Genomic DNA, 15,852 nt, shown 5'->3' on the forward strand with positions numbered 1-15,852 from the left:
TTCAAGGCCCCCCTCTTTTCCTATCATTGCCCTAACTTTAACATAAAGGACTGTACAGGCCGGGCGCGGTGGCTCACGCCTGTAATCCCAGCACTTTGGGAGGCCGAGGCGGGTGGATCACAAGGTCAAGAGATCGAGACCATCCTGGTCAACGCGGTGGAACCCCGTCTCTACTAAAACTACAAAAAATTAGCTGGGCATGGTGGCACGTGCCTGTAATCCCAGCTACTCAGGGGGCTGAGGCAGGAGAATTGCCTGAACCCAGGAGGCGGAGGTTGCGGTGAGCCGAGATCGCGCCATTGCACTCCAGCCTGGGTAACAAGAGCGAAACTCCGTCTCAAAAAAAAAAAAAAAAAAAAAAGACTGTACAGATTTGGAAATTCAATTTTCACTATAATTCACTCACTCACAAAATTAGATTCTGGGTCTGGTTTTAAGAATGTTCAGCCCTGTGATGTTAAAGATAAGGCTTTCAAAATTTTAGGGAAGTCATAGAAGCTTTCTGGTCCTGTATGTGGACATTATGATGAGATTTTATTTTTTTATTTTTTAAGACAAGGTTTCACTCTGTTGCCCAGGCTGGAGCGTGGTCATGTGATCACAACTCACTGCAGCTTTGACCTCCCAAGCTCAAGTGATCCTCCTACCCCAGCTTTCTGAATAGCTGAGACCACAGGTGCTTGCCACCACAATCAGAGACGAAGTGTCCCTATGTTGCTCAGGCTGATCTTGAACTCCTGGGCTCAAGCAGTCCTCCCACCTTGACTTCCCAAAGTGCTGGTATTACAGGTGTGAGCCACTGCACCTGGCCTACAGTTGGATTTTAAAGGTCTGAGCTTATTACCATTTTCTTTTCTCAAGTTCTTCAGTTCACTTAGAAGCAACCCAGCAATCCTAATGTACTTCTTTATTTCACTAAAATGTTTGCTTGCAGCAGCTGCTCCATCACTCAAAGCCTTGCTTTCTGTTTTGCCGCTGCATGCTGTGGACTATGGTGTATTTTTTTTCACCACTAGTAATAGGATGACTTTAAATCTAATCAGCTTGGAGAACAAACTCCAGATAATCTAGAACCAATACAGACAACCCAGCCTTAAAGTTCTCATCTGGGTGTCTGTTACTTTATACCAAACCATTCCCAAACTTAGTGGCATAAAACAAAGATTTTATTATGCTCAAGGATTTTATGAGTCAGAAATTCTGACTGGGCAAGCAGGTATGGCTTTGCTCTGCTTCATGATGTCTGGGGGCTTCAGCTGGGAAATCTGTAATGCCTTGGGTGTCTGAAATGGTGGGGGCCTGGAATCACCTGGAGGCTCCTTTACACTTGTCTTAGTCAGCTTGGGCTGCTGTAACCTAAAACTGTAGTCTGGGTAAATTAAGTAAAAGAAATTTATTTCTCACAGTTCTGGAGCCTGGGAAGTCCAAGATTAAGATGCTGGCATATTCTCTTCTTGGTGAGGACCCACTTCCTGGCTTGGAGACAACCATGATTTTGCTGTGTACTCACATGACCTCTTCTTTGTAGGTTCTGAGAGAGAAAGAAAGAAAGATCTCTGATCTCTCTTCCTTTTCTTATGACACTAATCCTGTTATGGGGCTCCACTCTCATGACTTCATCTAAATCTAATTATCACCCAAAAGCCCCACCTTCTAATTCAATCATTGGGGATTTGGGCTTCAACGTGTGAATTTTGGAGGGACACAGTCAGTCCACAATAACAACTGTGCATGGTGCCCAGGCTGGGATAACCTGAAAGCTAGACAGATTCAGATGGGAATATCTGTAGGAGTTCCTTCATATGGTCTCTTCATGTGGCTTAGACTTTTCTTGTCATGAGAGCTGTTCTGAAAAGGAATATCCTAAAATTGAGTGTTTCAAGGGTGAGAATTTCAAGAGAACAAGCGGAAGCTGCATGTTTTTTATGGCTCGGCCTTAGACGTCGCATAACATTACTGCAGTCATACTCTGTTTATTGCTGTAGTTACAAGTCTGGCCAGATTCAAGGGGGCAGGGACACAAATCCCACTTCTCAATGAGAGAAGTGTGAAAGAATTTATAGGCACTTAAAAGAAACCTGCCACACCCAATGATTTAAGTCTTTTAGGTATCCTTGAGCATGGATTTTATATGCGGAAAAGACTGTTTAGAGGTATGCTATAAATAATTAATAGTTTCATTTTTAAATTTGCAAATTTACATGTCGATTTTTCTAAGGATTTTAAGTTTGGTTTGCAAGTTTTATTATTTTATTTATAATTTCAGTAATTGTAAACAATTAAGAGTCCTAAATAATCTTTTTTTTTTTATTAGGACTGCTGCCCCTAAAATGTTTTTTAGGACTGTCTCTAAAATGTTTTTTTTTAGGACTTCCTAAATGTTTTTTAGGACTGCCCCAAAATGTTTTTTAGGACTGCCCCAAAATGTTTTTTTTAGGACTGCTGCCCCTAAAATAGCTGCCCCTAAAATGTTTATTTTATAAATTTAACTTTTACGCTTTACTTTCATTCAACCTACTCATTCTACAGTGCATAAACAATTGTACTTTATCCATTATTCCTTGGTCCACTGATTGATTGATTATTTATTGGACTTTTTTCTTTTTCTTTTTGTAATTTTTCCGTAAGTTATTGGGATACAGGTGATATTTGGCTACCTGAGTAAGTTATTTAGTGGTGATTTGTGAGATTTTGGTGCACCCATCACCCAAGCAGTACACACTGCACCTTATTTGTAATCTTTTATTCACCCCCCGACTTTCCCCCCAAGTTCCCAAAGTCCAATGTATCATTCTTATGCCTTTGCGTTCTCATAGCTTAGCTCCCACATACTAGTGAGAACATAAATGTTTGTTTCTTTGCATTCTTGAGTTACTTCACTCAGAATAATAGTCTCTAATCTCATCCAGGTCACTGCAATTGCTGCTAATTGATTCCTTTTTATGGCTGAGTAGTACTCCATCCTATACATATATCAAAGTTTCTTTATCCACTCATTGATTGATGGGCAATTGTGTTGGTTCCATGATTTTGTAATTGTGAATTGTGCTGCTACAAACATGCATGTGCAAGATTTGAAAAGATTTTCAAATAAGGACAACTTTTCCTTTGGGTAGACACCCAAAAGAAAAGAATTGCTGGATCAAATGGTAGTTCTACTTTTGATTCTTTAAGGAATCTTCACACTGTTTTCCACAGTGGCTGTACTAGTTTACATTCCCACTAGCAGTGTAGAAGTGTTCCCTGATCACCATATCCACATCAACATCTACTGTTTTTTTATTTTTTCATTATGGCCATTCTTGCAGGAGTAAGGTGGTATCGCATTGTGGTTTCAATTTGCGTTTCCTTGATCATTAGTAATGTTGAGCATTTTTTCATATGTTTCTTGGCCATTTGTATGTCTTCTTTTGAGAATTGTCTATTCTTGTCCTTATCTCGCTTTTTGATGGGATCGTTTATTATTATTATTTTTTACTGATTTGTTTGAGTTAATTGTAGATTCTGGATATTAGTCTTTTGTCAGATGTTTAGATTGTGAAGATTTACTCCCACTCTGTGAGTTGTCTGTTTATTCTGCTGACTGTTCCTTTTGCTGTGCAAAAGCCCTTTACTTTAATTAGGTCCCAGCTATTTGTCTTTGTTTTTATTGCATTTGCTTTTGGATTCTTGGTCATGAAATCCTTGCCTAAGCCAATGTCTGGAAGTTTCTTTCCAATGGCATTTTCTAGAATTTTTATAGTTTCAGGTCTTAGGTTTAAGTCCTTAATCCATCTTGAGTTGATTGTTGTATAAGGTGAGAGATGAGGATCCAGTTTAATTCTCCTCCATGTGGCTAGCCAATTATCCCAGCACCATTTGTTGAATAGGGTGTCCTTTCCCCATTTTATGTTTTTATTTGCTTTATCGAAGATCAGTTGATTGTAAGTATTTGGGCTTATTTCTGGGTTCTCTAGTCTTTTCCATTGGTCTAACTGCCTATTTTTATACCAGTACAATACTGTTTTGGTGTCTATGGCCTTATAGTATAGCTTGAAATCAGGTAGTGTGATGCCTCCAAATTTGTTCTTTTTGCTTAGTCTTGCTTAGGCTATGCAGGTTCTTTTCAGGTTCCATATGAATTTTAGAATTGTTTTTTCTAATTCTGTGAAGAATGATGGTGGTATTTTGATGGGGATTGCATTAAATTTGTAGATGGCTTATGGCAGTATGGTCATTTTCACAATATTGATTCTACCCATTCATGGGCATGGGATGTGTTTCATTTGTTTGTGTTGTCTATAATTTCTTTCCACAGCATTTTGTAGTTTTCCTTGTAGAGGTTTTTTGACTCCGTGGTTAGGTATATTTCTAAGTTTTTTTTTTAAGCTGTTGAGTTCTTGATTTGTTTGTCTGCTTGGTCACTGTTGGTGCATAGAAGAGCTACTGATTTGTATACATTAATCTTGTATCTGGAAACTTTGCTGAATTCTTTTATTAGTCAGTTCTAGGAGCTTTCTGGAGGAGTCTTTAGGGTTTTAAGGTAAATGATCATATTGTCAGCAAACAGTGACCATTTGACTTCCTCTTTACTGATTTGGATGCCCTTTATTTCTTTCTCTTGTCTGATTGCTTTGGCTAGGACTTCCAGTACTGTGTTGAAAAGGAGTGGTGAGAGTGGGCATCCTTGTTTTGTTCCAGTTCTCAGAGAGAATGCTTTAAACTTTTCCCCATTCAGTATTATGTTGGCTGTGGGTTTGTCATAGATGGCTTTTATTGTATTGAGTTATATCCCTTGTATGCCGATTTTGTTGAGAGTTTGCTGGATTTTGTCAAATGCTTTTTCTGCATCTATTGATATGATTATGTGATTTTTGTTTTTAATTCTATTTATGTGGTGTATCACATTTATTGACTTGTGTATGTTAAACCATCCCTGTGTCCCTGGTATAAATCCCAGGTATCAAATTCAAAATTATGGATGGCTAAAAGGTTCATTCAATGTGCAAGATAAATAAATGGATTGTAAGGTAATAAAGTATAAAAAGTTCATTCACATAGTTTCAAAGGGTACTTTTTGCAACTACCATTTAAGAAACTAGTATTTTTCAAGTTGTAGCATCAAGGAAAAATATTCACAGTTGTCTGAAAAGGCTCCTGGGCTCAATTGATCTTCCTGCCACAACGTCCCAAAGTGCTGGTGTTACAGACATAATCCACCATACCCAGCCTTATGGTTCTTTCTAAGTTGAAAATTAATTAAGGAAAGGAACTGTATCTTATTATCCTTTGTTGTGTCTTACATACTATAATTGACTAAGAAATATTTGTTTAATAAATTGAATAAGTAAATGATTATTTTGAATCTTTTTAGATCATAAGCCTTAATTGAAAGCAATGGTTGTCATATATTCCTTTGATTTTCCCAGAGCCTGAGAGGAGAGAAAGCTTTATTCATGCTTAAAATTGCTTAAAATGCTTAATTAGTACTTTGTTGTGTTGTACAGAGAGGTTGGATCTTCAGTTTGAATGTTAATTCTACCTCTTACTCTGTAAACTTAAATAAATTACTGATTCTCACAATACCTTAGTTTCTGTCTTAGAGAATTAGAAATAAAAATGATACCCTAGGTAGAATAAATGAATCAATATATTATGATTTGGATTTTTGTTCCCACCCATATCTCATGTAGAATTTTAATCCCCAATGTTGGAGGAGGGACCTGGTGGGAGGTGATTGGATCATGAGGGTGGATTTCCCCCTTGCTGTTCTTGTGGTTGTGCATGAGTTATCAGGAGGTTTGGTTGTTTAAAAGTGTGTAGCACCTTCCCCTTTGCTCTCTCCTGTTCCCACCATGTAAGATGTGCTTCCCCTTTGCCCTTCTGCCATGATTGTGAGTTTTCTGAGGCCTCCCCAGCCATGCTACCTGTACACCCTGCAGAACCACGAGCCAATGAAACCTCTTTTCTTTATAAATTACCCAGTGTCAGGTAGTTCTTTATAGCAAAGCAAGGATGGACTAATACACAATACATGTGAAACACTATCAGTGTTAGTATCAACATTAAACAGCACAAGAAGGGATTTGGAAAATACCTGAATATTTTTCCACCCACAGTTAAAGCCCTATTTTATTTCCAGTTATTGATTATATTCCCCTTCAAAGTTTTGTGGTAAGCTTTGATATTTAATACAAGTAACTTAAATAGAAGATCATGTAATTTGGACAAGTTTCCACAATTCAGATAGTGAACAATAACTTGGGAGTCTAGTGAGGAGAGGTATGGTTCTGCTTTTCTTCTTATTGGCTTCGGTTTCTTTTTCTTACCTATTCCAATTAGAAGAGAGACACTTAAATTCACTTTAAGCATGGTGATTTGTGATAATATGTGTCCCAATTTCCAAAGGGCAAAAATAATTAAGAACAAAAGCTAAGTCTAACCTTTATGGCAGGGATCCCTAACCCCTGGGCTGTGGACCAGCACCAGTCTGTGGACTGTTAGGAATCAGGCAGCACAACAGGAGGTGAGCAGGAGGGTGAGTGAGCATTACCACCTGAGCTCCATCTCCTGTCAGATAAGCAGTGGCATTAGATTCTCATAGGAACGTGAACCCTATTGTGAACTATGCATGTGAGGGATCTAGGTTGTTCTCTCTTTATGAGAATCTAATGCCTGACGATCTAAGTTGCAACAGTTTCATCCCAAAACCATCCTTTTCCCAACACTGTCCATGGAAAAATTGTCTTTTCTGAAACCGGTCCCTGGTGTCCAAAAGATTGGGGACCACTGCTTTATAGTATTCTCATTTGGTGGGGCTGAGCCTGGCCTCTTTGGCCAAGTTTTTCAGTTCACAAATCACCATTACCATTTATCTCTGAATCAGTATGTGACCTTATTTGCTATTACCTCCATGTCTTTAGTTTAACAGTTAAATTCCTGAAAAGCTGGGTTGGAATCCATGCAGTCTAGTTTGAGAGAAATGGAAATGGATCGTTTCAGTTTTGATCGTAGGTTACTGCAAGATTCTCTCCCATTCTGCTTGAGAAGTCTGGCCCAGAGGTCAAATTATACTTTGTAATCTTGAACTAGACAGTGTGTACTATTTGATGCTTATAAGTACTGTTTTATTTTTCTCTTGTAGATGCAAACCAACATTTCACTGTCTACCCTGAGTGCGACTCCAAGTCCAAGAATTGTAGATCTTGCCCATCCAAGGATCAAGTTAGAGGGTCTGTGCTATGAAAGACAAAGAACTGAACTGCCCATCCGTCCTGTAAGCCATCACTACCTTGGCATCCTTCATCTCACTTTCTGGCTGCTCCTAGGATGCTATTTTGCCTCTGTAGGGCATAGCCCAAAGTCATTGGCAAAGAGAATCTGCGAAGAGTGGTCTGCGGCAGGAAGAAAGACCCAGCTATATGATAGGGAGAGGAGTAGAGTACCAAGAGCATGGGATTTGGAGTTCAGTTTTAAAGCTGGGTTCAAATTGCAGCCTCATCTCTATAAGCTCTATGATGTTGGAACAACCTTCCGGAGCTTTATTCATTCAACAAATATTTGGATGCCTACTGTGAACCAGGCAGTGATCCCAGTGAACAACATGGAGCTCTATGCTAATCAGGGGAGACAAACAATAAATTAGTCAATAGATAATGTCAGATCATGATCAATGCTATGAAGAAAATAAAACAGAAAATGAATGACTATGGGTCAGGGTGGTAAGCTACTTTGCCTGTGGTAGTCAGGGAAGGCCTCTCTAAGGAAGGAACATTTGACTGATAAGAAGGAGTCAACCAAGTGAAGATCTAAAAGAATATTCCAGTAAAGGGAAGAGCATATGCCAAAGTACTAAAGTTGGGATGCACTTGAAGTTGGGTGGAGCAAGGTGAGCTAGGGAATTGTGGAGATAGCGGTCCTCACTGAGAGATCTGCTGGGTTCAGCAATAACAGGTAAATCATGGCACTCAGTGCAGAGCCTGGAACCTTCAATGGCTTCCCTCCCTCTTCCTCCTTGACATTCACCACCATCAATTTCAGTGCCAACTAGTTGCCATATTCCAGTTAGGTTTTCAAAAAATAAGTAATGATCATGTTGCCAAAGGAGGTAGGACCAGTTTCACCCAGTTTCAAGAAACCTGGGGATTTAATATGGAATTCTGTTAGGAAAGAAAACCATTCTGGGAATCAAACACCCTTGGGAGAGTATCTTAAGTTTACCAAAGTGACTTGTGACTGTCAGGCAAATGGCTTTATTCTCAGTTTTTTGGTATGTAAAAATGGAAGTAACACAGATCTTTCCTTAATTGCTAGGATTGTTTGGGTTTATTTTTTAAGGTCTTTAGAAAAGAGTAATACCACTACAGAAAATCACACTCTTAGAATCTGAAACAAATCTGCACCAGTGCAATGCAGAATACTTTCGAGACTACTGAGAGTGGTGTTGGCCACCTTAATTCTTTTGTTTGTTTGTTTTTAGACAGTGTCTTGTTCTGTTGGCCAGGTTGGAGTGCAGTGGCACAATCATGGCTCACTGCAGCCTCAACCTGCTGGGCTTAAGTGATCCTCCCACCTCAGCCACCTGAGCAGCTGGGACTACAGGCATGTGCCACCGTACCCAAGTTTAAAAATTTTTTTTTTTGTAGAGACAGGGTCTCACTATGTTGCCAAGGCTGGTCTTGAACCCCTGAGCTCAACTGATCCTTATGCCTCGACCTTCCAAAGTGATAAAATTATAGGTGTGGGCCCTCATGCCTAGCCCCACCTTAATTCTTTTGAGGGAGTATTTAAAAGAGAATATTAGATGCCTTCCTAGATATCTTACCAATAAAACAACATAACAGAAAGACAAATCTGGTAGATGTGGTTTTCAAAGTAAGACCAAAAGGAGTCAGTCAATATATGTTTATTCAGTACCAACTATGTGCCAGACCTAATTTTAGCTTTTAGCAAACAGGTAATTCCCCTTGAGGAGCTTATATCCTAATGGGGAGAAATACAGATGATAAACAAAGTGATAAATGGGCTGCTGTGGGTGTTGACATGTGCTGTGAAGAAGATTAAGCAAGTACTGCAGAGGAGGGTAATTAGGCTGATCTGTCTTGGCTAGTCAGGGAAGACCTTGAGGATGTGATGTTTGAGTCTAGAAACTTGAGTGAGGGAGAGGCAGCCAAACCAAGGCTGAGGGAATTTTTTTTTTCAAGAACTAACAAGTGCAAGGGTCCTGAGAGGGAAGGAACTAGTCCAGGGGGCCTGTGTGGCTGGAATCATAGGGATCAAGGGGAGGAGAGGAGGAAGATGAGGTCAGAGGGGTGAGGCAGCAGGGAGATCATGTAGGGCTTTGTAGGCCACAGAAGGAACCTAAGTGATATGGTTTGGCTCTGTATCCCCACTCAAATCCCACCTTGAATTGTAATAATCCCCACATGTCAAGGGAAGGACCAGGTGGAGATATTTGAATCATGGGGGTGGTTTCCCCCATGCTGTTCTCATGTTAGTGAGTGAGTTCTCATGAGATCTGATGGTTTTATAATGGGCTTCCCCCTTCGTTGGGCTCTCATGCTCTCTCTTGCCTGCTGCCATGTAAGACATGCCTTTGCTCCTCCTTTGCCTTCTGCCATGATGGTGAGGCCTCCACAGACTTGTGGAACTGTGAACCCATTAAACCTCTTTTCTTTATAAAATACCCAGCCTCAGATATTTCTTCATAGCAGTATGAAAATAGACTAATACATTTAGTATATGTATTTTTTTTTGAGACAGAATCTCACTCTGTCACCCAGGTTGGAGAGCAGTGGTGCTGTCATGGCTTACTGTAGCCTCAACCTCCCTGGGCTCAAGCGATCCTCCCACCTCAGCCTCCTGAGTAACTGTGACCATAGACATGCACTACCATCCCCAGTTAATTTCTTTTTTTTTTTTTGCTTGAAATTATTTATTATTATTTTTTTTTGAGACGGAGTTTCACTCATGTTACCCAGGCTGGAGTGCAATGGTGCGATCTCGGCTCACTGCAACCTCCGCCTCCTGGGTTCAGGCAATTCTCCTGCCTCAGCCTCCTGAGTAGCTGAGATTACAGGCACGCACCACCATGCCCAGCTCATTTTTTGTATTTTTAGTAGAGACGGGGTTTCACCATGTTGACCAGGATGGTCTCGATCTCTTGACCTCGTGATCCACCCGCCTTGGCCTCCCAAAGTGCTGGGATTACAGGCTTGAGCCACCGCGCCCAGCCTTGAAATTATTTTTTATTATTTAAAAAACTTTTTTTATTTTAAGTTCTGGGATACATGTGCAGAATGTGCTGATTTGTTACATAGGTATACATGTGCCATGGTGATTTGCTGCACCTATCAACCTGTCATCTAGGTTTTAAGCCCCACATGCATTAGCTATTGGTCCTAATGCTCTCCCTCCCCTCACACATGCCCAGCCCCTGACAGGCCCTGGTGTGTGTTGTTCCCTCTCCTGTGTCCATGTGTTCTCATTGTTCACTTCCCACTTATGAGTGAGAACATGTGGTATTTGGTTTTCTGTCCCTGTGTTAGTTTGCTGAGGATGATGGTTTCCAGCTCCATCCATATCCCTGCAAAGGACATGATCTCATTCCTTTTTATGGCTGTATGTATTCCATGGTATGTATTTACCACATTTTCCTTATCCAGTCTACCATTGATGAGCATTTGGGTTGGTTCCATGTCTTTGCTATTGTGAATAGAGCTGCAGACACTTTTCTAAAGAATACATACATGTGACCAACAAATATATGAAAAAAACCTCAACATCACTGAGCATTAGAGAAATGCAAATTAAAACCACAATGAGATACCATCTCATGCCAGTCAGAATGGCAATTATTAAAAAGTCAAGAAACAACAGATGTTGGTGAGGCTGTGGAGAAATAGGAATGCTTAAAACACCAAAAGCATTGGCAACAAACACCAAAATAGACAAATGGGATCTAATTAAATTCCAGAGCTTCTGTACAGCAAAAGAAACAATCATTAGAGTGAACCAGAAACCAACAGAATGGGAAAAAATTTTTGCAATGTACCCATCTGACAAAGGGCTAATATTCAGAATCTACAAAGAACTAAATTAGATTTACAAGAAAAAAACAAATCCATTCAAAAGTGGGCAAAGAATATGAACAGACACTTTTCAAAAGAAGAGATATACGAGGCCAACAAACATATGAAAAAATCATCATCATCACTGGTCATTAGAGAAATGCAAATCAAAACCACATTGAGATACCATCTCATGCCAGTTAGAATGGTGATCATTAAAAAATTTGGAGACAACAGATGCTGGAGAGGATGTGGAGAAATAGAAATGCTTTTACATCATTGGTGGGAGTGTAAATTAATTCAACCATTGTGGAAGACAGTGTGGCAATTCAAGGATCTAGAAATAGAAATTCCATTTGACCTAGCAATCACATTACTGGGTATAATCCAAAGGATTATAAATTGTTCCATTATAAAGACATATGCACATGTATGTTCATTGTGGCACTTTTTATAATAGCAAAGTCCTGGAACCAACCCAAATGCCCATTGATAGACTGGACAAGGAAAATGTGGCATATATACACCGTGGAATACTATGCAGCCATAAAAAATGATGAGTTTGTGTTCTTTGTAGGGACATGGATGAATCTGGAAACCATCATTCTTAGCAAACTGACACAAGAACAGAAAATCAAACACCACATGTTCTCACTCACAGGCAGGTGTTGAACAATGAGAACACATGGACACAGGGAGGGGAGCATCACACACTAGGGTCTGTTGGGGAGTGCTGGGGGAGGGACAGCAGGGAGTGGGGAGGTTGGGGAGGGATAACATGGGGAGAAATGCCAGATACAGGTGACAGGGGGATGGAGGCAGCAAACCACATTGCCATGTGTGTACCTATAAAGCAATCCTGCATGATCGTCACATGTACCCCAGAACCTAAAGTACAATTAAAAAAATCTATATCTATATCTATATCTCTCTCTATATATATATAAAAGAAAAAAGAAGAAATAGGAATGCTTTTACATTGTTGGTGAGAAAGTAAGCCAGCTAATTTTTGTGGTGTTTTGTTTTGTTTCATAGAGATGGGGTTTTGCTGTTTTGCCCAGGCTAGTCTTGAACTCCTGGGCTCTAGTGATCTGCCCACCTCAGCCTCCCAAAGTGCTAGGATTACAGGCACAAATCATTGTGCTCGGCTGGGCCTAAGTATTAGTTTTAGCAAGATGGGAAACAACAGGATGGGTTTAAAGCCTGGTAATGACTTGATCTGATTTGGCTTCCAGCTCCATCTGTATCTGGTATTGCAATACTGGTAGTGACTTGGTCTTATTTAGGCTTTAGAAAGTACTTAGCCCATGAAGTTGTTATGATGACTAAGTGGGAATGATTTAGGTAAAGCACTTAGAACACTGTCTGGCTCATGGAACACACTCATGTAACTGTCATGGCAGGCCTCAGTGTACAGGAGCAAGGATGGGAGCAGACAGACCAGTTGCAGTAATCCAGAAGAGAAATGATTGTGACTCAAGTAGGGATACAGCTGTAGACATAGAGAAATGTAAAATTTGGGATATATTTTTATGTCTCTTTGTTTCCACTATAGGTAACCCCTGCTGCCATGCTAGCTAAACCTAGCCCCCGAACAATAGCTCTAGCTAAGTCCAAGTCTGTTCATCAAGATTATCTACCGGATCGCGATGCCCACTGGCCAGTATCTTATGCTGCTACTCATTCCAAAGCATCACCCAGGATTCAGGAACTAGCTAATCCAAATAAGAGGTATGTCAATTTCAGGCTAAAGTGGGACAGGAAAGGCTGGGGTTCTGGGGAGAGGGAGAAAGCTGACCTTGTAAGACAAATGAAAAGAATTGTAGAAATACAAAAAAAAAAAATTCAAAAACATCTTACTTAATGCATTACTTTTATTATGACCCATCTGTAGTATTCTCACCCTAAACATAAGCCTACAGTTAAAAGGTTAGCAAAAACTTTTACAGTTAAAAGTTAGGTATTGCAACTTAGATCGAGGATGGGGCAGGTAGATCACATCTGTAATCCCAGTGCTTTGAGAGGCCAAGGTGGGAGGACAGCTTGAGGCTAGGAGTTAGAGACCACCCTGGGCAACATAGTGAGACCCCCGTCTCTACAAAAAATTCTTAAAAACAAAACAAAACAAAACAAAAAAAACGGCCAGGCATAGTGGCTCATACCTGTAATCCAAACACTTTGGGAGGCAGAGGTGGGCAGATCACTTGAACCCAGGAGTTCAAGACTAGCCTGGACAAAATGGCAAAACCTCATCTCTACAAAACAAAACAAAACACCACAAAAATTAGCTTGAGCCCAGGAGTTTTACAACAGCCTGGACAACAAAGTGAGACCCCATCTATTCAAAAAAATTAAAAAAAAATTATCCAGGTGTGAGCATGTGCCTGTAGTCCTAGCAACTTGGGAGGCTGAGGCAGGAAGTCACTGAGTCCAGGAGTTTGAAGTTACAGTGAGCTATGATATATACCAATGCACTCCAGCCCAGGCAATAGAGTGAGACGACCCTGGCTCTAAGAAAAATAAAGGAAAAAAGAAAAAGAAACTTAAGATCTAAAAGACAGCCCTATGAATATGTGTATGGAATTACTTATCTAACATACATTATTAAGTGAAACAAGTTCTAAGCACAGCACGTCATATGTTGCAATGTGTGTAAGAAAAAAAGACATATATGCCATATATTTGTTTGCATATGCCTATAGCATCTCAGAAGGGTATACAAGAAGCTTGTGACAATGGTTGCCTTTGGGGGTCTAGGGAACTGGGATAGGAAGAAGACTTATTTTTTGGTAAATAGGTTTTTGTGTTTTTCCAGTGTTTTGCATCATGTACATGTATGGCCTAATGAAAACAGATAAGAATATATAGTTAACAAAGAAAAACATTGCCTCTCATTTCTATATGTTTTTTGGAGGACCTCTTAACTTGCCCTAACCTCAATTAGTTTTGTTGCCTTGAAGGATAACATCTGATCCCTCTTTTTAAGCATCATTAGCAAAACCTAGAAGAGGCAGAAAAAGCTGTGGAAGTCTTGAGCTCAGGGAAAGGGAAATATGTTAGTCTTATATAATGACATTTTTAAAATGCTATAATGTATTTATCCTTTAAAAAAATGAATTTGCCATCAGATGAAATGAAGCTTATTCTCTGTTCATTAAAGAGAAGAGGGTGAGAGTGTTGACTCACACCTGTAATCCCAGCTCCCACTTTGGGAGGCTGAAGCAAGCAGATCACTTGAGCCCAGCAGTTTGAGACCAGCCTGGGCAACATGGTGAAACCCTGTCTCTACTAAAAATACAAAAAAAATTAGCTGAGTGTGGTGGCACAGTTCTGTAGTCCCAGCTACTCTGGAGGCTGGGGTAGGAGGATCACTTGAGCCTGGGTGGAGGAGGTTGCAGTGAGCAGAGATGGCACCACTGCACTCCAGACTGGGTGACAGAGTGAGACCCTGTCTCAAAAAAAAAAAAAAAATTTAAAAAAAGCAAAGAAAAGAATATGATCAAGTGCATTATCAAGGTTTTATCCTGGTGACAAAATTATTTGGTGGTAAGGTGCTGAGAGTGGGTAGCTTCAAAAATTTTATTTTTTTAAATCTACCAGAGAATGCTGTGGCTTGTTTTAACATTGCCAAATTATGTTATGGTAAATGATACAAACTCAGGTCTGCCTGATTCCAAAACTCAAGTTCAAGACTGAGCAACTTCCTGAATTTACCTTCTGGGGAAAGAGAAAAGGTTTTGGAATCTGATAGACATGCAAATCTATTTGTCCATAGATCATTCATTCAACTTCTCTGAGCCTTGATTTCCTTATCCATACAGTGGAGGTCATGAAAATAAAATGCAATAATATCACAGTACCTAACATAGAGTGGATACTTGAGAAACATTAGTTACCTTCTCATTTTATTTCAGGTTGATTTCTTTTTCCTTATTTCAGGGCTCCTGTGCATATTGTATATTATGATCCAGATGTCTTTAAAGTTAAGCCAGCTGCTTTGAAAGCCCATTGTCCTCAAAGGATCCGGGAGTTGGCACAACCTCTTTCACGTTAAATACAGAAAGCTACGTCAGACCCTGGTTATGTATCTAGAACACATATTAGATGACTTAGTTTCCCGCTGTGATACTGTCAGTTTACATTCACCCCTTGCTTCTCCTCCCACAGAATGAGACCTTTAAGGAAAACCACTATGATCATCAAGTAGCAATTGTTGCTGTTACCTGTCATTGAATCTTTAGCAGGCTTGAGGACTCTAGCATGCAATAAACGAGAAAACGAGAGGATGCCTTATTATCTTTACTATCTCCTCACAAGCATCTTGGCTGCCTCGTTGCTGTGGCTGACCTGAAGAAACACTCTTCCTTATATTTGTGGGTTTTGCTTTTCCTTTCCCAGTGAGTTCCATGTTCCCCAGTAGATGATCCTGCCTCAGTCCTTTCTCCAGTAAGTCCTGGGAAACGAAATCATTCTTTGTGTTGCTTCAGCATCCCCTTATTACTTAGAAAAAACACTGAAAAAGTGAAGTTCTTTTGGGAAAATTAAAATATTTTTTATAATCTATAAATATGATTTACAACTGAAATTTAGGGAATAGCTTACCTTAAATGATGACATCACCAATCTGTTCCTTTACTCATGTTCAGGGTCACTTACCATGAATGACAGAACATTCTGCAAGATATTTGGTAAGCATTAAAATTCTCTGTAAAATTGGATCTGCGCAGAGTTTTATTCTCTCCATAGATCAGTATTTTACAAATTAAACGAACTTTTTTTTTTTTTTTTTTTTTTTGAGACAGAG

At 39.8% G+C, this 15,852-nt stretch overlaps 1 protein-coding gene across 2 annotated transcripts in view; it reads left to right on the forward strand.

Moving 5' to 3' along the window:
- THEGL (theg spermatid protein like) overlaps nucleotides 1-15,813 on the forward strand; it is a 65,141-nt gene extending 49,328 nt beyond the window's left edge. Inside the window, exons 7-9 of one of the 2 annotated variants that reach the window (XM_032274293.1) lie at nucleotides 7,124-7,255; nucleotides 12,604-12,779; nucleotides 14,988-15,813. In XM_032274293.1, the coding sequence (XP_032130184.1) occupies nucleotides 7,124-7,255; nucleotides 12,604-12,779; nucleotides 14,988-15,102 (423 nt within the window). In that variant the 3' untranslated portion in view covers nucleotides 15,103-15,813. The remainder of the gene's footprint in view (nucleotides 1-7,123; nucleotides 7,256-12,603; nucleotides 12,780-14,987) is intronic. The other variant, XM_032274294.1, reaches the window with a different exon arrangement.
- Nucleotides 15,814-15,852: the final 39 nt, after the last annotated feature.

Source organism: Sapajus apella, unplaced genomic scaffold (assembly GCF_009761245.1).
Source record: "Sapajus apella isolate SASKATOON/1434 unplaced genomic scaffold, GSC_monkey_1.0 scaffold5, whole genome shotgun sequence".
Lineage (NCBI taxonomy): Eukaryota > Metazoa > Chordata > Mammalia > Primates > Cebidae > Sapajus > Sapajus apella.